Source organism: Canis aureus, chromosome 8 (genome assembly GCF_053574225.1).
Source record: "Canis aureus isolate CA01 chromosome 8, VMU_Caureus_v.1.0, whole genome shotgun sequence".
NCBI lineage: Eukaryota > Metazoa > Chordata > Mammalia > Carnivora > Canidae > Canis > Canis aureus.
In genome coordinates, this window is record NC_135618.1 from 15,644,393 (window position 1) to 15,669,442 (window position 25,050).

General features: G+C 37.5%; 1 protein-coding gene across 5 annotated transcripts in view; it reads right to left on the reverse strand.

Annotated features, from left to right (window-relative positions):
- COL24A1 (collagen type XXIV alpha 1 chain) overlaps positions 1-25,050 on the reverse strand; it is a 387,323-nt gene that overhangs the window by 361,147 nt on the left and 1,126 nt on the right. For all 5 annotated transcript variants that reach the window (XM_077905294.1, XM_077905293.1, XM_077905290.1 and 2 more), the window contains exons 3-4: positions 16,316-16,380; positions 1,036-2,390 (exon numbers count right to left, since the gene is read on the reverse strand). In XM_077905294.1, the coding sequence (XP_077761420.1) occupies positions 1,036-2,390; positions 16,316-16,380 (1,420 nt within the window). The remainder of the gene's footprint in view (positions 1-1,035; positions 2,391-16,315; positions 16,381-25,050) is intronic.

The following is a 25,050-nucleotide window of genomic DNA, read 5'->3' on the forward strand; positions in this document are numbered from 1 at the left end:
ATTTAGAAATTTTTCAAATATTCATCTGTAATTGCACCTACACAACAAAAGAGCTTCAGAGCTGAAAACATCTATTATCTCATAGTTTTGTTTATACATTATTAAATAAGTGATTTGGCTGGGTTTTTTCTATTGAATACGCAGATGGGCTGTTAGCTATTTTTTGTATTAGGTACCTAGAGCTTTTATTAATTCATAAATGTAAATGCACTATATCATTAAAGATATAATGAAATATGTTACTCTTAATAGATACTAAACTATTTCATTTATAACAATAATGTGGGGATCCCTGGGTGGCGCAGCGGTTTGGCGCCTGCCTTTGGCCCAGGGCGCGATCCTGGAGACCCGGGATCGAATCCCACATCGGGCTCTCGGTGCATGGAGCCTGCTTCTCCCTCTGCCTGTGTCTCTGCCTCTCTCTCTCTCTCTCTGTGTGACTATCATAAATAAATAAAAATTAAAAAAAAAAAAAAAATTTTTTTTTTTATAACAATAATGTGTTTGCTTTTTTCCAGTGATTCACTATAAAATTATCTCTACCTGAAATAAATTTTTATATTCCATTTTAATCCATTTGATTTTATTTTGCTGAAAGATGTGTTTAATAATGATTATCATTAATTTAATTGATGTATGTAATGCATTTTTCTTTAGTATATTTCAAGTTTCATATCCTTCTCTTAACATAACTATGTTTTAAATCTATGTTTTTTCTATAAAGAATGCTGATCTATATTTAACAGTCAAAATTCTGCTTGAGTTTCAACTGGACAAGAAAAACATACAGTTTACTCACCACTTTACCAGAATTAAGTAACCTTTCAGCCTACCAAAAAAACAACAACAACAACAACAACAAAAATACAATATTCGAATCAAATATTGGTTGGATGCATTATAGTAACCATAAATTCACTTACTATAGGCAGGATACATTTCTGACACATATCTGTTCTGCTCTGTATTATTAAGTCTAGAGGTTTTTTTTTTTTGATAGTTAATACATTAAGACAGATTTTAAAAACAACTTACGGGAGGTCCAGGGTCCCCTTTTGGCCCTCTTAGAGTCTCCATTTCGAGCATTGTATTAAGATCCTCATAATAATAATAATAATCATAAAGGTCAGTCTCATAGCTATTTTCGATGGGATAGGTAGCATCAGGATCAAATTCACCTTCTTTCCTCAGGTCAAGGTGATTGTCCACAGACGGCTCATCTGTCACTCTGTATAAGGTTGTGTTTAAAATCTGTTGCAGTTCCATGAGTTCATTAGTGTGTAGATTTGCTGCAATAGCCTTCTTGAGATTGATCATTGTTTCTTGTTTTATATGTGGAAGAACAGATGATATCTTCTTAAATGGTAGCAGACCAGTTACTCTATCATTATGTTGTGTGACATTGTCAGATACATTTGGGAGAGAACTAAATTTCTCCTTGCTCTTTGTTCTCGCCTTATTAAGGAGATGATGGGTCACTGACAGGCTTAAATTTGTCTGAGTATGTTCCTCAGTAATCATTTCTTTGGCCTGAATTCCATGGTTTACAAGATCCACAGCAGACACATTGCTTGAATGAAGAGACATTGACTGAGATTTTGACATCTGGAGTCCTTGCTGTTTACGGACTGTTGCAGAATCATTATTTATCATATTTGGGATGCTTTTGCCTTTGGTAAATGTGTCCTCTGACAGCACTTTTTCACCAAATTTTTTGGGCAAGGGAGAGTTTTCCAGTATTTCAGCTGGTTTGATGGTTGTATGAAGAAGGCTTATCTCAGGGCGACAACGCTGTTTCATATATCTACAATAGTCTGCAGATACTTCTGCAGAAGGAATAATATCTAACTGACATAGTATTCCTTCAAAATGGACAGAATTATTATTCATACTTCCTAAGGTAAACACACTGTTAGAATCAAAAGTCTGAACTTCTGAAAGAGTCTCTCTGCTAAAAGATTTCTTTCCACACTCAACAAACATTGAGACAACTTGGTTTCTAATAGTAATGGCAAATGAGTGCCATCGCTCATTGTGAACACTGTAGTTGAAAAATACAGACTGCTTTCCTCCAAGGTATACTACTAATTTTTTAGGTAATAACTGCACTCCTAATTGCAGTCTATTTTTATTTCTAATGCTGAAGAGAAATGCATTGTTTACTCTATGTGACTGCAACCCAATTAATATTGTAAATGGCTGTTCTAAGTTGAATGGTAAAATTTTCATGAGAGGTGACTCAATATAAGCATCATTTGTTAAAATGACACCTAATTCTGTTAAGTGGACCCCCTGAGGTAATGATGTAGATGATGATGGTACAGCAGTCACTGATGATGAGTGTCTTACATCTTTGCCTCCAAGGCCTAGTTGATGAAGAATGTCTATGCCTGGAAATTAAAAAGAGAGAGAGAGAGAGAGAAGGAGAAAGAATCTTACTCTTATGTATTCATGTGTTCATATAAAATTTGAATATATTCTCATCTCAACAGTAATCCTTAAAATAAGCATGCTCTATCAATTTCCAGGTAATGAGAGAAATGGAGAGAACGAGTAAAATATTATACTCAGTTATTTGAAACACACACATACACACACAACCATGCACACACACACACACACACACACACACACACACACAAACACACCCCAATATCTCTAAACCCAAAATTTAATAATTGTTCTCTCCGGAATCTTATTTGGTACTCCAATGAATATTACTTCTTTAATTTAGGACTTAAAATTTTATGACTTCTATGTTAAAGAGGAACAGGGGACACAGTTACCAAAAGAAATTTATAACTTGGCAGTCATTTTATAAATTAAGTTCACATAATCTTTTAATCTATAATTTTGCAGGCTATTTTCCCTTACAGGTTTCTGAGAATTTACAAGTCACATAAGAGTTCTCCCTATGCCTAATACCTTATGTGTGCTACAGAAAGAGTATTCAGTCACCTTGATATCTCCTGGACAGGAGAACTTAAATTCCAATTATTGGTGATCATATACTTTTTATTTCCCTTCCAAGTTTCTCTTGCTTCCATTGTTTTCTCAGTCTTCCACAGTCTTGGTAATTTTATCCAAAATCCAAAATTTTTAGACTTTCTCAATATTTATCACATAATGCAGATTTTATGTAATATAAATTTCATATAATTAAGGCCTTTATTAGTTTATTTTTATTGCAATGTTACTAATAGTATACTGCTTATCTTCCTTATCCAATTATAAACTCTTGGAAGACAGATTCTATGTCTGATTCACTACTCAATATCTACTATTCTCACCTTGCAAATAGTTCTACAATTTCTAAATTAATGAATTTGCCCATCAAAATCTCATTAGATGTCACATTTGTCTCTATAGTCTTATAAAATTAAATACATTTTTGTAAAGAATAATGAATCCTTTGTCAGAGATATAGAACAGTTTAGTCAGCCATATGACCTTTATTATTTAGGGGGTTATAAATCTCCCACTTGCATCTTTGTACATATTTAATCATTTTCAACAAGAAATGTCAAAGAATATTAATTCATAACCATGATACGTGAGAAAAAATAAGTTTTTGAAGCTTAGCCAAAAAACTGTGAATCATCCTAATTTCTCTTTTATAGGAAATTAGTAGATATTTGATAATTCATATTTATTACAAATAGCTAACATAGTGGCAAAATATCACTCATGCATAATCTAGCAATACAATTAAAATATTTTCGTAGAAGAGAGCTTTACAAAATACTCAAGTGTTTTAAGGTTAGAACAACCATCATTTTATTGATAAAAACAGTTGTAGTTTTATACTAGTTCTAACTGTTATAAATGTTTGTATCTAAGATACAGTATGACAGCATCTCTCAAACTCTTCCACCAAAACATTATTAACAGCAGTTTAGAATTATATGCGTCTCCAGGAATTTGGAGGAATAGTTTAAAGAGGCCCCATAAAAGCACAAAAAATATCTTTGACTTCTCATGTTTTATAGTTAAAATTTAGGAAAAACTTTTTAATTTTACTCAATAATATGACTATGTTTGTTTTAATATAAAACATGAACTACCAGCTAAATCAGTTAACCATCCCCATCCCAATCTTCATTGAAAATTTATACTCCTGAAACATAGATCTGCTTAGTCTGTGAATTTTTTTGATTAATTAATCCATTTGAGGGAGGGAGAGAGAGAGAGAGAAGATAGACAACATACAGGTGGAGAGAGGGAAAGGGAGGAGAGATGGAGGAACCTCTCTCTCCCACAGCACCTGCTCTGCTGAGTGGGAAGCCTTACTCAGGGCCTTGATCCCAGGACTCTGATTATCATGACCTGAGCTGAAAACGAGAGTTGGCTGTTTGACTGAGCCACCCAGGTGGCCCAAGTCAGTGACTTTGAGTATGCTTGACCAATGATATCTGCCTCTATGGGTGTACATATCTCAATCTGAGAGATAAACTATGTTAGAAACACTGCTCTTATGAAAATTACAATGCTTAAAGTGTATAAATCGTATACTATGTTGAAAGTTTTCATTCTATAAGATGCCAGATAGGCTATCCTTACACAAAGGAAGTGCCACTTGTCTGTGGTGGAATGTCAAGGGCTACTCCTTGCCCAAAGAAAACTTCTCCTTGCATTTAACAAGAACCCCTGTTATCTAGTAACTAAAATTACTGATGCTATTCATTGAAATATTACTGGAAAGAGCAATAATAAAAACTTTATTATGTGTGTTTTTAATATTTCATATATATTTTCCTTTGATTCTATTTTTATTTGAGTTTTTACAACAAATAGCTAAGATTTTTTAAGACAAATGTCTTTGAAGATTTGCTACTCAGTAAGTTTCTTGTTATTGAACTATCGTTGCATTTCTGAAATAAAATCTACTTGATGGTTGGATATTATTATTTTGAAAGTTTGCTGGATTCTCAAAGAATAATATATGTAGAATCATCACATTAATAATTATAAGTTAAACTCCCTCTGTCTGTGTCTCTGCCTCTCTTAGTCTGTCTCTCATGAATAAATAAATAATTATTTATAAGTTAAGACTGGTGTGTGGTTTTTCTCCTACTGGACTATTTTTACCAGACTATAACACCAATTCATTATTTTCTATAGCCTAATTTAAATACAATTTATAAGACTAAGTTTTAAAAATGTGAAGTACAAATTAGACATAATTCTCTAATCACAATACTAACAAGTTAGATTTTAATAGCAAAATGAGAAAACAAATAAACAAAATCCTTTAATTGGAAAATGTAAAGATTTTCTCCTAAATCACTTGGGTCACTGGGAAAATACAAATAAAAATTACATAGTTTTTAGAAAATAACAAAAATTAAAATACTGCATATCAAGGTCTATGGGATACACCTCTAGAATTATCTTTTAGAAAGAAAGACTCATATTTTTATTCTGTTACCTCTAAAATTATAAATATACACAATGTCTCTAGTCCTCTTTATTTAGACAGATCTATTATTTCTTTCCTATGAACAGTGTTTCCTCTTTCTTTTTCTCCCTCCTCCCCTCTCCCTTACCATCTAACATTAGCCAATAGAATTAGCTTTCCTAGCATTTATCTTTTTATTATTAAGTATCCTGATAGTATTTTTTATTTGCTTTATCATATTTGGATAATATTATTTTCCAGCTTCTAAATAGGAGCCAATCACCAAACTTAATGTATTTCCTGTCTTTTATTCCCTTTTTCCCTCCTATTGTGAATGATTGTATCATTCCTACATTAATTTATATCATAATTTATATGCAGTTCTGTTCCCACATTTTCTCCTGGTAAATAGAACCAGTCTTTTGGAGTCATTTTCCCAGTTATTTCCTTTTTGATGAAGTTAATCCTGTTTTAATCTCCTCAAGAAACATTCATGAGAAAATTTCCTGGATGTTTGACTTTTTAGAATTGTTTGTTGGTTGCATTGGTTTTTTGTTTGTTTGTTTGTTTTGGTTTTTTATAAAGATTTCGTTATTTATTCATGAGAGACACAGAGAGAGAGGCAGAGACATAGGCAGAGGGAGAAGCAGGCTCCATGCAGGAAGCCCGATGTGGGACTCAATCCCAGGATTCCAGGATCATTCCCTGAGCCAAAGGCAGACAATCAACCGCTGAGCCACCAAAGCATCCCTGCTGATAGCATTGTATCTTAAGTTTCATTGGACATAAAATTCGTTGCTAATGTCTTCTTTCCTTGATTATCTTATTCAAGATATGATTCCACTATCTATAGGTATGGAATGTTAGGATAGAAAAATCTGAAGGCAGCTAATTTTGTTTCTCCCTCTAAGTGACTCAATTTTTTTTTTTTAACCAACATGCCCCAAAACTGCTGCTCTTTATCCTTGAAGTACAAATTTTATTAGGATATGGCTTCATATTAACCATTCTGGATAAATGTTTCCAGGCATATAGTATGCCCATTTGCTGTTCCCTCCAGCAAAGTTTTCATGAATTGGATCCCTGAATATTTGTTCTATTTTATAGTTGTGGTTTTCCTCTTCAAAAATTACTATTATAAGTATGTTTAATCTCCACCACTGTCTTCTATATCTATCATTTCTCTGCAATCTTTTAAAATACGTTATTTATCTTCAGTTCTGTTTTTTCATTCCTGCCTTTACCATGTTTTCTATAATTTCTAACCTCTTTTTGTGTTCCTTCCAATTTCCTCTTGATTTATAAAAAGGATTTTTCCTACGACACCTTTTCTGAGTTCTACAAGCTCACAATTCATATCCCTTTAATATCTTGCCATCTCTTCCTTCTCTTGAGTTCTTATATTTCTGTTTTATGATCTTCCTTCATCGTGATTTTTTTTATCTGTGCATTCTCATTTTGCTGCTTTCACCTATATTTTTCTTATTGTACCTTTCTATTTGTGCTGTGTTGCTTTTAGTTACTCACTATTTCATACTCAATAGAAAGATGCTAGGGAGAAGACAAAGGGGCATGCCTTCCAAATCTCAAAACCCAAAGGCTGTTTCAACATTACCAGAGTTCTTTCAAGTGGCCTTTTGATATAGCCTCACCTTCTTCTCTGGATCAGACCTAATCTAGCAGAACTTCTATAGCCATCCTAGTTGGCAACACCCTACTCTCCTTCCCCAGTATCCACTCTCATTGCTATATGCTTCAGAATGAATCCTTCACCTTAGGAAGTAGATTTGTGCATGTTCTGAGATCTTTCCTCACCGAGCCATTTAGCTATTATCTGTGCTTCTTTCTTGTACTTGCTCCTGGGCAGCTTCTGTCCTCCCCAGATCCTGTAGCAGTTGTTTTGTATAGGGGCTCAAGGTTAAGGTACTTTGGGGTATGCTCCTCATTTAAAAAGTGTGTGGCTATACAGGCACTTTTATGTTTTTCTCAGCATATTTTGAGAGTTGGTAGATTTTATCATTCCCCTAGTTTTGCTGGAAATGGAGTTTTCAGGGTTATTTACTATTTCATTCATCTTTTTTTCTTTTTGTATGATATACAAAAACAGAAGTGGGAAGATAATATCTCATGATTTCAAGTTTATATTTAAAGTCTATATGTAGGGGATCCCTGGGTGGCTCAGCGGTTTAGCGCCTGCCTTTGGCCCAGGGCGTGATCCTGGAGTCTTGGGATTGAGTCCCACATCAGGCTCCGGGCATGGAGCCTGCTTCTCCCTCCTCCTGTGTCTCTGCCTCTCTCTCTCTCTCTCTCTCTCTATATATATATATATATATATATGTCTATCATAAATAAATAAATAAATAAATAAATAAATCTTTAAAAAAATAAAAAATAAAAAAATAAAATCTATATGTATTTCAAAGATGAAGAATCTGAAGCCCAGAGAGATTATGTAACCTGGTCAAGATCATATGGCTGATAAATACTAGAAATAGATATAAGTCCAATCAGTCTAGCCTCAAAGTCTATAATCTTTGTCTCACCACACTACCTTACAGGCACTCTATTCTCCACATCACCTGGCATATTCTTTGGCAAGTCTCACAATCAATCATGGCAGGGTTATTTCTTCCCACTGAATCTCACAGTGGGCAATACCCCCTAGGTTGCCAACAGAATTGGTATCTGAGTGGACATCTAAATGTTAATCCTACTTAAACTTTCAAATCTTAATGTGAATATGTTTAGCTTAAATTTTGTGGCAGATACTGATATGAGAACAGAGAACTCTTAAGGATAAAAGGCACATATGAGAGGGTCTGGGGAGAACAGGAGAATGAAAGTCTTCTATCAGAGGACAGACCATTGTTAATTTAGGTCTGGCCCTGGATATCACCAAACTGCAATTTGGAAGTTAAATTTAGATAATTAGTACTGATGAATACAGCAAGAAAAAACTTAGTTGGCTATAATAGGTTACTTGTTTCATTAGTGGCCCTAACCACAAAATCAATCCAGTTTGTGCTACTTGGGAAATCAGTTACTATTTAAAGAATACTGATTACCAACTAGGCACTTCATTAAGTGCTTTGCCTTTCTTTTCATTAAGAAATTTTTTTAATTAGAAATTTTTTTCTAAATACTTTTCTTGAGTATAGTTGACACTATAGTTTCAAGTGTACAACATAGTCAACAAATCTATACATTATGCTATGCTCACTATAAGTGTAGCTACCATGTGTCCCCATACACTATTACAATACCATTGACTATAGTCCCTATGCTGTATCTTTCATCCCCATGACTTCATTCCATAACTGGAAGCCTGTAACCTCCCACTCTCCTTCACCCGTCTTGCCATCCCCCCATTCTCCTTCCCTCTGGCAGCCATCAGTTTGTTCTCTGTATTTATAGTTCTGATCCTGCTTTTTGTTTATTCATTTGTTGCACTTTGCATTTTTTTTACAGAATAAAAATAGTAGCAGCATTCATTAATTCCATGTACCAAGCACTGTTTTCACAACTTTATTAAGCCACATAAAGCTCACAATAACCCTGTGAGGTAGGTACTATGGTTAACTCTATCTGACAGACATAAAAACTAGGTCACAGAGAATCTGAATAACTTTCCCAAGATCACCCAAGTAGGAAGTGTAGAGGCAGAACCTGAAAGCAGGCAGTCCTCCTGACTCAACCTCTCAGCATAGCAATTTAGAAATGCATATGTCACCTAACAGCAGAACAGATTTTTATCTCTTTCACCTATTTGCTTCTTAAACAGAATAAATCATGGTGTCACCAAGACAACGGGCTTTGCTCTTTTTACTGTAAACACAATGACTTCACCCAAAACATGATTTCAACAACCACATATGCTGACTCACAAACCTCTCTTCTGGATTTGCATATCCAATCGCCTACTGAACTTATGTGGTAGAGACTAGACGTCCTGCAAGCACTTCTCACTCAATATATTTTCCCCCACATTTGTTCCTCTTATTTTAGTGCCTCTCTTAGCAAAGAGTCCCATTCCCAAACCACCAGCCAGAGTTCTATGTTTATAGTGTCAATTCTATCATGCCAATCTCCTGAACAAATTCTGCCCATGGCTTCCCGTTACAGTAAAAAATACAATCCAGACTCTTAACATGGTGTATGAAACCTCTGTCATCAGCCCCCTTCTTACCTCTCTTATCTCTTTGCATTTCATCCCACCTTACTTTGCACCAGCCATGCTTTTCCTTTCTTATTCCTTAAAATCACTAACCTCATTTTGAATTCCTGGTGTTTGTACTTATTGTTCTTTCTGTTTAGAATGATCTGAACCCTTGAGTTCATTCAGATCTAGACTCAAATGTGATCTCGTCAGAGAGGTCTTCCCTGACAATACCTAAAATATAAAATTGTCCTTCTCCTTGCCCCAGTGACTCTCCAACATCTTCCCATGCTTTATGTTTTCTTCACAGCACTGAGAATTGAGGGGAAGATATACATAAATATATCATACATTATATATATATATATATCACATTATATATACAGAGAATTGCCTACCGCTTTATTCCCCAGTTGAAATGTAAGTCCATGAGGGTAGCACTTCACCATGTTTTACTATTATATTCCATCATGTAGAATAATGACTAAGACAAAGTGGGTCCAAAGTATTGCTTGAATGAATGAATCAATCAATCCAGCCATCTAACCCAGAAACCTGGTAATCACCTTTGATACTCCCTTTCCAACCATTCTCCATAGCTATTCAGTCACCAAGTCCAACACAAACTTTAGTTAAGCTCTCTTTATCCTTAGATTATGATATTAGTCTCCTAATAGATTTCTCTGCCTCTTTTAAGACATCCTTATCCAATCTTTCATCCACACTGCTGCCAGGGAAACCTTTCTCTCTTTGTACAGAACAAAATGAACATTTAGTTCATGACACTGCTTCCTATAACACATCAGTAGTTCTCAAAGCTTTCATATAAAACTGAAACTTCTTATTTTAGCCCTCAAGCCCTTCGTGATCTAACCCCTGCCTGCATTTCCAGTCTCGTATCTCATTCATTCCTAATAAGCTTTCCCCTTTTTAATCTATGCTAAACATCAAAGGTAATCAAACCCAAAATATCAGAACAGGAAGATTTAGAATGTAGGAAAAAAGGATCACTTTCGCAAGAGAATATACTAGAAGTAAAAGAAAACCATTAAACAAGGAATGAAGTATATCTGCTCTTTAAGCCTTATGGATATCCTATTTTAAAAAATATTTTTACCAGGTAAGTAGGTGGCTCAGTGGTTGAGTCTCTGCCTTTGGCTCAGGATGTGATCCCCATCCTCGGATCAGGTCCAGCATCAGGCTCCTCTCAGGGAGCCTGCTTCTCCCTCTGCCTGTGTGTCTGCCTCTCTGTGTGTGTGTGTCTTTCATGAATAAATAAATAAAATCTTTAAAAAAAAGTTTTTAATAAAAATATCTTTTTACTATATTCCATCCCCTCACTCTTTGATTAAAGGATTGTGACTTCATTTTAAAGTAATTTTTGTGTTGATATTCACATGGAATTGTTATGTTCAACCTCACAGTTGATGAGGTTGAGCAGATTAGCATATTCAGGATTATTTGTATAATTGTAGTGGTATGGTGGTCTTATTGTCAAATTATGCAAGTGGATCATTGGGACCCCTCATCTTGATTTTACTTTTCTGTCCTTCTTTTCCACCCTTTCTATTATGGTAGCCAAAGTCCACATGCCACTTGTGTAGTAAAAAATTTAACCTTGCCCAAAGAGTAGACATACGTTTGTTCTCGGCTTCTAGGAGGCACTCAATAAACCCTTGAATATCTTGCCTTATAAAGATATATTTGTTTATCTGAGGGTTATGAACCATAGCAAATAGTCCAACAACATGATTTATGGTAAGGGCTTTGGTCATGTGGTATCCATTCAACCTCAAGAGGGACTTCAGAAACTAAGGTCAGCTACATGGGCAGTCCACCATGTCCATTGGGGCAGAGCCCCAATATAGACTCTGGACATAAGGGCTCAGGTGAGTTTCACTGGTTGGCAATATTCTGTGCATACTGTAACATATCATTGCTGGGAAAGTTGGCACTCATTCCACTGGGAGAGGACAACTGGAAGCTCCATATGTGGGACTTTCCTAGACCCTAACCCATGTGTCTCTTCTGTTGGTTGATGTTAATGCATTCTCTTTTGCTGTAATAAACCATAACTATGAGTATAACAGGTTACACTGGGTTCTATAAATTCTTCTAAAGCATTATTGAGACTGAAAATTATCTTGGGGACTCAAACTTATAATTGGTCAGAAGTAACCTTGGTCTTGGTGACTGCCCCCTAATCTACACTAGCTCTTACACATTTTTCCTTCAATGGTATCTGCTTACTTCATGGCATTTGCCACTCACAATTTTTTTTCTTTTACTTTTCTTAAATCTCTTGCTATGTCAAATGTATCTGTTTTTTTTTTTAATCCTATTCTTTCAGACCCCTCTAAGTATATCCCTTCATGCCAAATTTACTCATTTTATAAGATTCAGTTGAAATATTACCTCCTCTGTAAGACTTCAGTGTAATTTTTGTTTGTTGTTGTTTTGTTATACACTAAAGACAAATAGATTGTACTCAATTTGCTAATAAAATCAATCTTCTAAGCCTGCAGGGCTGATGCTGAGATATAGCCACAGACACTACAACCTTGCTTATTTTTAATTTGAAACTTGTATAGTAAGCATCATTAATACTATTGTCACTAGTTAGAAGAAAAGAAGGAAGGAGAGAGGGAAGAGAGGAAAATGGAAAGAGAGAGAGGGAGATAAAGTGGGAAGAGAAAAGAAGAATAGGAAAAGGGTGAGAAAAAGGAGAAATTGAATCTCCGTAAATGATGAAATTATGACTCATACCCAAGTATCTGACATTAAATCCAGTGGCTATATAATTAACTCTATGGTGCAGTATAAACTATGCCTAAAGAAAAAGACATGGGAGAGCCAATTGTTGTACTTATTTTGTAAGTTTTACAAACACTTCTTTTCATAAGAGAGCCAAGGAAACATTGTAGCTGTCAATATTCAACAATATTCTAATATTCATAAATTGGACGAACAACAGTAATATCATGTTTGTCCCTCATAAATGTAAGGATTTTTACATTTCTTAGTCAGTGTAGCTTAAAAGATTTAAAAGTTATCAACTTTTAAAGTTAAAAATATCACATCACAGTATAAAAATTATGTTAGCTCATTAAATAACTAAATATAATGTAGCACATAATTTAATAAATTTTTGCTGTTAAAATTTTCATATATCTGGGTCAGTGAAATCTCCAAGCTTTCTAGTTTGTATAAATGAAAAAATTACATGATTGTTTAAAATAAAATCACAAAGGAACACCTAGATGGCTCAGTTGGCTAAGTATCTGCCTTTAGCTCAGGTCATGATCCCAGAGTCCCAGGATGGAGCCCCACATCAGGCTACCTGCTCAGCAAGGATCTGCTGCCCCTCTGACCCTCCCCTCTCTCATGCTTTCTCTCTCTCAAATAAATAAATAAAATCTTTTAAAAAATAAACAAAGTCACAAAGTTGTAAATAAGAAAAATAATATAAGCCTTAATATGTTTGTCTTAACCAATTTACCTAAATTGATTAAATTAACCAGATAATTGCCCAATATCTGCTTTCTATTGTTCTATTTAGTCTCAGCCAAATAGTGCTAAAATCAAGACTCAAATACAAGCTGCCTGGCTTCCAGCTCACTGAGTGAAGGAACTAAAGGAGTTGCTTAAATTCAACTACTTTAGTTTATTTCAGTTTTTCAATATTATGAGTATATGGGAAAAGAGAAGGATCATAAGCATCTTTTTTTCCTGAAAAAGATTACTGCGTCTTCATCAAATAACAGGCATGCACTAAACACTTGACATGTATTATCTCATTTTATCCATACAACTCTATGTAGTAAGAACTCTTATTACTTCATTCTTATTACTTCACTCTTATTATTTTCACTTTGCTGAAAATGAAGCTCAGAGTATTTGACTTGCTCCAGATCATATAGCTAGTAAGTACTGGAACCTGGCTTCTGGTTCTAGAATACCTGTGCTTTATTTAGTTACACTGGGTATGTTTAAAGTGGCAATTGTGACTTTAAAGTATTCCTGTTGTAAATAACACATCTATTATGGATAAAGAGATAAAAGCAAATTTGTTTATAAAATGAGAAATGAAGCTTTAACCAACTAATGTGTAAAGTTTTTGGTTAAGTGTCCATAAGGGGTTTTGGCAGAAAATACTTAAAGAACTGTAGCTAGAATGAGCTGATTCTCCGTTAACAATAAACACATTTTGGATTCATTTCCACAGGAAATATTCTTTTTGGAAATGAGTATTCTGCCCACAGAGATTTCTACACATGTGGTTTTCACACCTAGGGATCATGAACCTGAGAATGCTGTGTATGTTGAGGATTAGCTACACATCTTGCAGGGTGTATGTTACCATGTAGAAGTACTGCAGCTAGGTCCATCTCTGGCAGCCAGCTTACAAACACAGACTGGGTAAAAAGGAAAGCAGACTCTATATAAGATAAGAAAAGGGATCTAGATCTGTCAAATCCTCAGAAAAAGCTGTAAATAATTAATTTTTCCTTGAAGCAGAATCATGTATTCAATAGGTTATATCTAAAACTTGGTTATAAAACAAATTCAAAATTTTAATTTTTTAAAAAAGATTTTTATCTACTTATTTGAGAGACAGCACACGTACATGAGCTGGGGGTGGTGATGCATGCAGCGGAAGGAGAAGCAGAAGCAGACTCCCCACTGAGCAGGGAGCCCAAAGCAGGGCTCAATCTCCGGACCCCAGGATCTTGACCTGAGCCAAATGCAGTCGTTTGACTGACTGAGCCACCCAGGTGCCCCCCAGAATTTAAATTTATGAACAAGTTTATTTAAAATTATTTTCTTAAAAAAATTAAAAAATAAAAAATAAAAAAAATAAAATTATTTTCTTGGCTGTATTAAAACTTAATGGAATAACTGAAAACATGGCAAATAACAGATGTTTATATCTGGTCAGTGAATTTAAGAGGGAGGCATGGGGCTTCAAGTATGGGGTGGGGGATGAAAGTCTGTATAAGAAGCTTTCAAACCACGCCAGCAGATGGTAATTATAAAATAAGAAGACGGGTAGTGGAAAGAGGGTTTTCTGTTGTCAGAGATGGACAGGCTTAGATTCAAGTCCTAGTTGTAAGAGCCTGAGTAAAAGCCTTCTGTGAGCCTCAGTTTCTTCATCTATAATCCCTATCCTAAAGGCTCACTGTGAAGATCAGAATATTACATGTAAAGTACCAGCAAAGGACAAGCCACAGAATATATACATAATTAATAATGACAATTCTCCTTCTCTTTTTGATCTTCTCTGTGGTTCAAGAAGCTTAATTTTAAAGAATTTGTAGACTTTGCAATCAAAATACTTGAGTTCAAATCTTGGTTCTTCTATTCATTAGCCTATAACCCTTGGGCTAGTTACTTATTCTTCTTAATTTTAGTTTCAGCAGCTATATCATGGGCATAATTACAAAAACTCTGTGATGAGGTAGTGGTGAATATATATTCTACAAGCATAGGGCTGGTACACAATTAAATTCTCAGAAGGTATAACAATAGTAGTAACAGTGAACTAAAAGATACAATTCCTCTCTTCTTCATGGCTAATTAAATCAAAATAAAGTAACAGCAATGACTTGGTCAAGAACAGCATTTCATGAAGCTCTATGTGACATCCGACCTAATTTAACCAGAAAATTAGGTTAAATTTAACCTAATTTAACCGTAAAACAGAATTAGAAGATGCCTTCCAAGATATCTTTTAATTCATCTACGTGCTACTTGACAGAGAACTTAGCTGCCTACTTGTCAGTTTGGTCAATCAGATAGAGGATGACCCCTTCCTTTATGCACCCTCTCTCTACCTATGTATATTCCATTTCTTTCTCTCTTTCTTATTGTTGTTTAGTTGATTGACCAAGTGGCTTGTGGAACTGGTCAGTGAACTGAAATGTTGGTTTTGTCAGAATGAATAATTTGGCAGCCCTGCTGATGGAAGACAGAGGAGTTTAAAAAAAAAAAAAAAATTGGAGCCATGCTGATACTCTCTGTGGATGCAGCATAGTTCCAGGGTTTTTCTCTTTGACTTGGACTTTGTATTTTTTAATCTTTGACAAAGGCACTTGTCTTTACATTTTGAGGCCAGAGACATTATCTTATTTATATTTCTATCACTGGCAATTAGGACATTATGTGGCAAGTAGAAGATACTTTTTAAAATGCTGTTTAATAAATGAATAAATTTGAGAATACATAGATTCCTGAAACTTGATCATCATCTGGGTAGTACCCAGCAACTAGCTAGCACACAAAAACAAAACGTTGAACAATTTTCTAAACCTCTCCATTTGAATTAAATAAAATCCCAAACCCACTGGTATGCAAATTGTATTTTGTTTCTCAATGATGTAAATCTAGATGGAACATTTCGTATATGCTCGTGTTGTTTCAAGAAGTGCAAAGGTAACTCAGTCACAGTTCGCCACCCCCAAGAACTCCCACTTCAATGAAGTCACAAGCAAAGCCTTTTCACTATACAAAACTTCCCTTTTATAGAGAGTTTGCTTAAAAATGTAAGCAATTTCACAGATGGAAGATCTGAGTAATTTTTTAAAGGTCATATTTCCCCCCAAAATTGGTTTTTTTCACCCTTACATTCTCATTGTACTGGGTAGAATTTTTTATGGTTTCATTTTGAATCTAAGGTTCTGATCATTCTAAAGTCATATACTTTTGCTGTTTGGAAGCAGAATTTTTATATAAGCAAATACGTAACAAGGTAACTTTCTTACCTTGTTCTTGTGCATGAACAACACCCCCTGCCACACATAGCACAATAAAATGAAGGAGCAGTTTCCTAAAAAAAAGGGGAAAATTTTAGTGGGTTTTTTCAATCTATAAATCATATAAAATCCAAAATAAACTCTAGTACAAGATTAAGAAGTGAGCTATCATTTTAATTAACACAGTATTTTAATACTCGTAATGGTTAAGAGCAAGGGCTTTGAATTTAAGTTCCAGCTTTGCCACTTAAGTATATGACTTGGGCAACTTTTTATCACCTCAGTGTCTCCTCATCTGTTAAATCTATCTCATAAACTTTTTTTGAAGATTAACTAAAAAATTTCATGTCAGGCATACAAAACAGTACCTGGCGCATAGGAAGTACTCAATAAATGTGAACTAGTCCAAATAATACTATTGTTATTATTATTGTGACTATATATTACCTCAAATTATCATACATGCAATTTTATACCAAGTAATATAACTTTACACAAAATAAAGTAACTTATAGTCACTTAACTATAATGATTATAAACTATGGAACCAGGGATTTGTTTAAATGAATCTATATATGTAAAAGCCCTTTGATTATCGTATCAAAGCCATGAATATCGCTTCTACTTAGATCCATGAGATTTGGGTTCTGAAAATAGCAATGGCCTGTAGATGTCAACATTGAACATTTTGATTAGCAGTAATTGTGAGCACAATACTCATTGCATATCAAAATGTTCATTCATATTGATTAGCTGAGTAAAAATATTTTGATTTTTTTTTAGTATAACCAAACTTTTGATAGGTTTTTTTGAGTAATCTTCATAGTTGGCTATATCTACCTCCCAAGTGAAAATCATAGAGATAATTCCAAAAAGTAATGGCAAGCTTGCTGAAAACAATAATTTATCACCTAATTCTGTTTTTCTTTTATTCTAACCCAGGGACTTTCCAAATGACATTTCTGTAAAATACAGTTCTCTAAGGAGTAACTACAAAGCCCTCTGAAAGATTTTTTTTCTTTTTTATTAAGTTCTTGGTGTACTAATAGTAACTGCTACATTTCCTATTTATTATCAATGATAAATATTTTTTTTTATTTTTATCAACTAGTATAAGGAGCACGTTAATATAACAAAGATAATCTTTTACAAAGTGAGCAACAATGCATAATTATACTCTTCTCCTTAGTATAATGGGATTGTCATTTGTATTAAAATGGCCTTCACCATATTTTAGTAAGTGAAAAATACACACACTGTGGTCATTCAGTACAGAACACAACTTTTATAAGATGAAGCTTTGATATAGTTAAAACTGTCAATTTTATAATCAAATCAACTGAACAATTACAGAAATTTCTATTTCTGATACGAGTGAATACTTGAAACATATATTTTATATGAAGCACATAAAAGATTCCTATGTATGGTGTCATCCATTTAAAACCATAGTTCTCAAATGTTAGTTTGCTGAAGGAACCACATGAGATGCTTATGAAAAATGTAGATTCTGGGCTTGCCTCAGAGATTATGATTCATAAATTTGGAGTGAATCCTCAGTTTGTAGACACCTTTACTAGCTGATTCTAATATGGATTGTGCATTTACCAGACTCTGAGGAACAATTTAGAAGACTTAGTATTTATAGTTACGCTGTACTTAAAACACACAAATATTATTTTGCTCAAATCACATCTAATTTATGACATAAGACTATTTGAGCCTGGTGGGGGAGGGGGGGATGTTGTTTTGCTGTTTATTTTGTTTTTATCCTTTTCTCCTGCTCTAGATCAGTGGTCTCAAACTTTACTGTGCAGCAGAGTCACCTGGAAGGCTTGTTAAAGATTGCTGGGCTCCACCCTGAGAGCTTCTGACTCTCTGGATCTGGGGTGGGGTTTGAGAATTTGCATTTATAACAAGTTCCCAGGCAATGCTGATGCTGTGTATCTGGGGTTTATGCTCTGAGGACCAGCGTTCAGGGATAGATGATGCTCAAGAGATGGTGAAAAGGCCTACCTGTTTTGAATCTGGTTTTTACCTTCATTGCACAGTGGAATCACCTGGGGAGTTTTTAAAACTACTAATATTTGGATCCTGCCCTCTCCACCCCTGCCCCCAACGATTCTGATTTTAATTTGTGGTACAGGGATTTTTAAACATTCCTCAGGTGATTCTACTGTACAAAACAAGTTGAGGACCTCTGTGCGAGATTAAAATGATAACCCTAGGTTCTCCAGGATGGATCCCAAAGTGATCTAGAGTTTGAGAAAAAGGAGACTCTTCCTTTCAACTTTATATTTTCAACAAATAACTGGCAGGATATATACCAGTGAGACTAAAAAAATAGCTCAGGATGATAATCACTGAAGGAGAGTGCATCGGAATTATGCCGTCCTAGCAGAAAATGGAATGCGAAAGGAATCATGTCTCATTTGCCCAAGGTAATCTGGATCACTTAAGAGTTTAGAAATAACCCAACGGGCACTCTTCTATTCAGAGGAAGCTAACTAATGAAGAATATAATAACCAGCAGTCATTTAGCAATTCAGCCAACTCATAGACTTCCCCAATGACCTCTGAGGAGAAAAATGAAAAATAAAATTCTTTCTAGGCATGTTAACAAGTCCATTCCTGGTGTAAGGCAGGAAAACCTGAACACATCAAACATCATCCCTTAGCCAGCTGATCTTAGGGGATTATGACAAATCAGTTGAGCCACACCTTATGTAAGTGTACCTATGTGTTAAAACCAATGACTAATAGAGAAGTAGAGACTGATGACTAAAAGAGTTTTTTTCTTTTTCTGATTATATCCCAAACCAACAGCAACTAAGGAAGAACATATGGATATCCATATCCATAGCAATATGGATTCCATTACACCCGACCTCCTTCCCCTGAAGCTGCAGCCATATCACATTATACTGTATTCCCTGGAGAGACCTTGCAAGTATCTGAAATGCCCTCTTAGTCTCCACCTGTCAGAATCTTAAGTGTCATCAAAGCCTAAATTGAATAACATCTGCTCCGTGAAGTTTCCATCATCCCTAAAGGCGGCTTGGCTTGCTCCCTCCTCTCTGTACTCTTAATGCTTTTATTGGAACTTTATTATATTCCATTCATGTTGTACCTTTTAGGATTAATTAGTAAGTAAATATCTGAACAAGCAACAGGTCTTCACCTTTTATCTATTTCTTACATGAAACTAAAACTTAAAAAACATTTTTATGATGGAAAGGAGTAAGAGTAACATCTCCCAATGACTGAAGAATTCAACTCTTCCCTATGGACCTTATTCTTTTAACACTTGGGAAAAGTAAAGTAAAATAAATAAGGGCACTTTTAGTTGACTGACAAAGAAGAGATAAAGAAGAGAAAGAACTTTTAAAAATATCTGCCATGATAGAGCTTTTTCTTTTTGGTTGTAACCATTTTTCTCATCCCTGAAGTTGGAACACAGAGAAGACATCAAGCTTAATTGACATACTCGGTTAAAAAGCCAAACTCCATCATTGTATGAAACGGATGTCTAATGAATCCAAGCTTTCTGGAAAATGCCTAGTTAAGCTGGGCTTGTTTATTTCTTTGGTTTTTTCCCCCCCTCCCATGAAATCACATTTACTATACATTCACTTAATAAGGAAAAAATGTCACATTTCCCTATTAGCAGGAGATAGAATTCTCCAGGGCATCAGCTGTGCTTTACGTCTCTCCTGCTGGACCATGTATGCATTTAGTGCTAAGACATGCTGGAGTAATTGAATAAAATTAAAACTGCATTAGTTTGGACAGAAAACCACACAGTAAATAAGAAAGTAAAACTAGACTGGGAGTCAAAAGACTAAACCTGATTCTATTTCTAACTTACCATGTGAGCTTGTATGGGTCACTTCAATGTTCTGAGCCTTGGCTGACTCACCTATCATGTGATGACATAATATAAAGTTTATATTTTACATTCTAAATATAACACCCTAAAATCCATGTGGATGGTAGGATCTGTTAGTATACTAGCATTAGAGGACAAAGATCAAATTATTTAGCAAGATCTTCCATAAATCACTATATATTAGACATGGTGCTTAACCATAAATCTGGAAAGGTCTTCCTACAATTCTGGCCAATGCTCTTTTAATTAAATAACCTAAAATAGTCTACTAAGTTCACTCATTTGTTCACATATTTACTTTACCAAAAAGCATCACTGGTATATAAATATGAATATTTCTCAAATATTCAAAGCACATCTGCTTTTATTCACTTTTCTGTATGTGTGGACCGTATGTCACTGATATAAACTATCAGAAGTACATCTATTCAAACATTTCACAAAATCAGACCAGATCTAAAAAAAGTCAACAATATGGTAACAGTCAATAAAAGTTCAGAAAATATAACCCATGATATTAATATCTGAGGATCTCTAACAAAATATGAAATATTTCTATGTGTCTGGTCTGCTAGCCACATTTTCAGTATGACAGAAGCCACAATCAAAACATAACCAGACATGTGACGGGTGAAGGCCTGGAGGGGATCAGACAGGAAATAGATATCCAAAGACCATACTCAGAATATTTAAGGAACGAATATTCATCCCAGGCATCTTCCCTAAATAATTTTCAGAGCTTTTCAACGTTCTCTTTACCTAAAGGGTTTAAGTTACTTTAGGAGAATCCCAGGCATTTTTGTGTTTAGGGCATCCATGAGACTCTCAGGTATTGTGTCTTCAGGCTACCGAAGCTCATTCCTACATAAATTCAAGTTATAATTGTAAGAAAGACTTGTGAAATCTTGTGACTAGGAAACTATTTTTTTATGAGTTGGTGATTTTAATTTAAACCAATTGGAAAAGGCGAAATAGTCTGAAAACCACATGTGATATATATCAATAATTTCAACAATTACCGTTACACTACATTTACAAGCAAAAATCTCCTGTAAGTCATGACTTTACAGATTTTGCTCTTTACTAGCTGCAAAGATCCAAAAATAGTAAAATTTCTGTCCCTTGTTACCCAAATAACTGAAGATCAATTCTCATCCCAGCAGTGGGGATAAAGTTGGATATGATTTAGGGAGTAAAGTGTTGTCATTGATATACAATGAATTTTTGAGACTATCAATTCAGCTCAGGAGGTACTTATATAACTAATACAGTGTGAAGCATTAGAATTTTTGGTTAAATTTTAAGCATACAGGCAATTCATGAAGTACAAGGGAGATAAATGCTTAAGGACTTAACGTGATTAAAGTGCCTAGAGTCCAGTCAGTAGCAGGGAAGCAAAAATACCTCAACTAGCCTGTCCTCGTAACATCCCAGAAATTGTTAAAATGCTGCCTAGCGTAGCAAAGTTCCTGGAACACACTAATGTTAAAGTTTGTTCAATGAATGAGTTAATCTTCAGTTAGTGAGACTATCAATCAGGTGGTCTTGAGTTTCAATAAGCATACAACTTCTCTAGCATCTTCTACATGCACATGGATCCCAAGATCAAGAAGTCAGGTCATCCTAACCTCCATTTATTTAGCTAAGAAAGTTACCTGGTTTAAAGGCCTTTCAGAATCTGGTCTCTTGGTCTCCAGATCCAGCTCCAGTCACTCCCCTTCTAGAAAGTGTGCTCCAACCAACTTCATTTCTTTCAGGCCCTCAAATGAACTGTGCTATCTCACCTCTCAGCCTTTTACTGTTCTGTCTGCAAAGTCTCATACCTTTTCCAGTTAGGTCTCGGTGAGAATTTCATTTCCTTTGATCAGCCTTTCTTTCCAGGGTTACCCTTCTCTATCAACCCCACCTATCCAGGACTGCTAGGTGTCCTCCTATCTGTACCTTTATCTCATTTTGGTATACCTGGTTGTTCATTTTGTGTTTCCTATACTAAACTGGGCACATGGGAGGAGCAGCAATTGTGTCTTGCTCCACCATTGTATCCCTTCTGCTTAGAACCACACTGGGCACATAGTTGGAGCTCAGAAAATATTTGCTGAATAAATGAGTGAGTGATTAAGTGAATGAATGCCAGGATAAATGTAAGCCTTTTATGAGAATGAAAATGAAATTGTCTTTACCTTATTTCTCATTCAGTTACAAATTCTAAAATAAGTCATAGTTGCAAAGCATGGCAAGGAAACTAGCACAGTTATTTTAATTTCCATAATAAAATTTATTTTTTCTCCTGCCACTTCACAGATTACCAAGCAGAATGTCTAAGCAACACTCAAAACTACTTTCCATAAGTTACAATTCCTTTCCTTGAGACATCAGTTTATTCTAACTGAAAGCAAAGATAACTAAGCAACTTTAAAGAATACAATTTCATGCCAACTATGTAATAGATGTTTATATCCAAAACTACCCCCCCTCCCCACAAACACACACACTTTGGCTATAGAAACACTTTACTTAGAATAGCAGCCTGCCTGGGAGACTTTCAGATACGGTTAAATCATTATATCTAACACTGACTTTTGGTTTTAATTTCCTTTTATTACTTCCACAAATTCACATTAGGTAACTCACTTAACAGCAGCCCCATGAAATAAAATGTCTTTCAGGATCTAGTTTTAAAACTGTAAATGTTTTTGGGTGACTAATCAGAATTGTGACTTTAAAAAACTGCTCCTGCTTTTACAAAAAAATAAAAAAGTCACCACAAAAGGATGGTGGAAAATTAAAACCTCAAGGATTTCATTAGAAACCCTAAGGTTTAATTCAGTGGACTGACATTATCATCAGCTAATCAGCTGCTTCAGCCAAGTCCCGTCCCTATGGGGCTGGTAGCGGTTTTTCTTTTTAAAAAAACTGAAGAATGTTTAATTCTTTAAGGAAATTGGATTTGTTGTTGTTGTTTTTTGTTTTTTGTTTTTGTTTTTTTTTGAGAAACAATTTTCTCAGATCAATCAGTAACTACCTTTCCCCTACTTGGCATGTGTATGGCTGGAGCAGCGAGGGGGTGCAATCTGAGGTAATCACGAATTACCCTCAATTCTCTGCAGCCCACCCCCACTGGCAACTGGAGTGAAACAAACTGATGGCAGAGGAGTCTGCAAGGTCCCGGACAGAAAGACCTTCTAGACCAGCGCCTTCACCCAGGAGCTGCTATCAACCCAAAGTCTCTCTGCAAGGGTTCTTCTCCCATTCCACGTAGTCTAAGTTTTCCTCAGTTCCTTGGTGTAATCCATTCTGTTTGCTTTCCCTGTCTCCCTCCCCCCAATCATCTGGACCCAATTTACAAACCCCAAACTGCCCAAAGATTTATTCAGGGCCTTTTCTGGGACCGTCTGGAAGGGAAGTATAAACCGGCAAGACAGGCTAGGAGCCGAAGATCTGCTTTAGGGCAGCCCGGGGTGGCTCAGCGGTTTAGCACCTGCCTTCCGCCCAGGGCGTGATCCTGGAGTCGCAGGATCGAGTCCCGCATCGGGCTCCCTGCATGGTGCCTGCTTGTCCCTCCGCCTCTCTCTCTGTTGCTCATGCTCTGTTGCTAATAAATAAAATCTTTAAAAAAAAAGATCTGCTTTAATCCGAGAGGTTGTCACAGCTAGCAGCCCCACGGGCGGTGGGGCAACGACGCAGGCCTTGCTCAGTGGCCAAGGGAGGGCCTGCGGGGGGAGGGGGGACCGGGGACGCGACCAGGGCGCGGGCACCGAGGCGCGGGTTGCGGGCGGACCGGAGGGGCCCGCCTCACCCACCTCTCCTGGTGCACGTGCACCCTTCCACGGGGGCCCCGAGCTCCCTGCACCCTCCCGCGGGGTCCGGGGCTCCTTGCACCCTTCCGCGGCGACCCGGGGCTCCCTGCACCCTCCCGCAGGGGTGCGGGGGCCGGGGCTCCTTGCACCCTTCCGCGGCAGCCCGCAGCACCTTGCACCCTTCTGCGGGGTCGGAGCTCCCTGCACCCTCCCGCGGCGGCCCAGAGCATCTTGCACCCTTCCGCGGGGGCCCGGAGCTCCTTGCACCCTCCCGCGGGGACCCGGGGCTCCTTGCACCCTCCCGCGGGGACCCGGGGCTCCTTGCACCCTTCCGCGGCGGCCGGGAGCAGCAGGGGGATGCGCGCGGCCCCGCAGGATCGGCCGCGCCCCGAGCCCGCTTTCCCACCGGCTCCTCGCGTTGGGCCTTTTATCAAGAAATGTGGCGGGAAAGCCGCCCGGGAAGCGGGTGCGACCCGCGTGAGCCGCCGCGGGGAAGCCGCCCCCCAGCGCCTGAGCTCTTCCGGGCCCCGGGCCCCACGCACCGACCCCTCCGGCTTCGGGCGCTCGCGGGGGGCGGGGAGCGGAGGGCGGGGGGCGGGGGGCGTCCTCCTCGGCCGGGAAGCGCAGCCGCGCGGGCTCGCGGGGTCAGAGCAGGGAGCGCGCGAGCCCCAGCCACGCTCGGCTGCACGCGGCGGGGAAGCACGTGTGCACACAAACACCGCCCCGGGGCGGCCCCTCCCCGCGCCCCGCCTCCGTCGCCGGCCCTCCGCCCGCTCGGGCCGCGTGGCCCGCGACCCTCCTCCCAGCGGCCCTCCCCGGGCAAGGCGCATCCCGCGCTGACCTCTTCAGGGGGAGCGGGCAGCCCGCGAGGCGTGCACCCCCGCCCCACGTCTCTTCCCAGGGACGGCGCCCGCGGGGCCCCGCGCGAACGCTCCCGGAGGAGCGGCCCCGCCCCGCGCCCAGCCCCTGCGCGGGTGACAGGCGGGGGCCGCGGGCTGTCGGCCCCCACCGACCGGAGGCGAGCGCCCCGATGCCCGAGGCCCCGCGGGTGTCCTCGC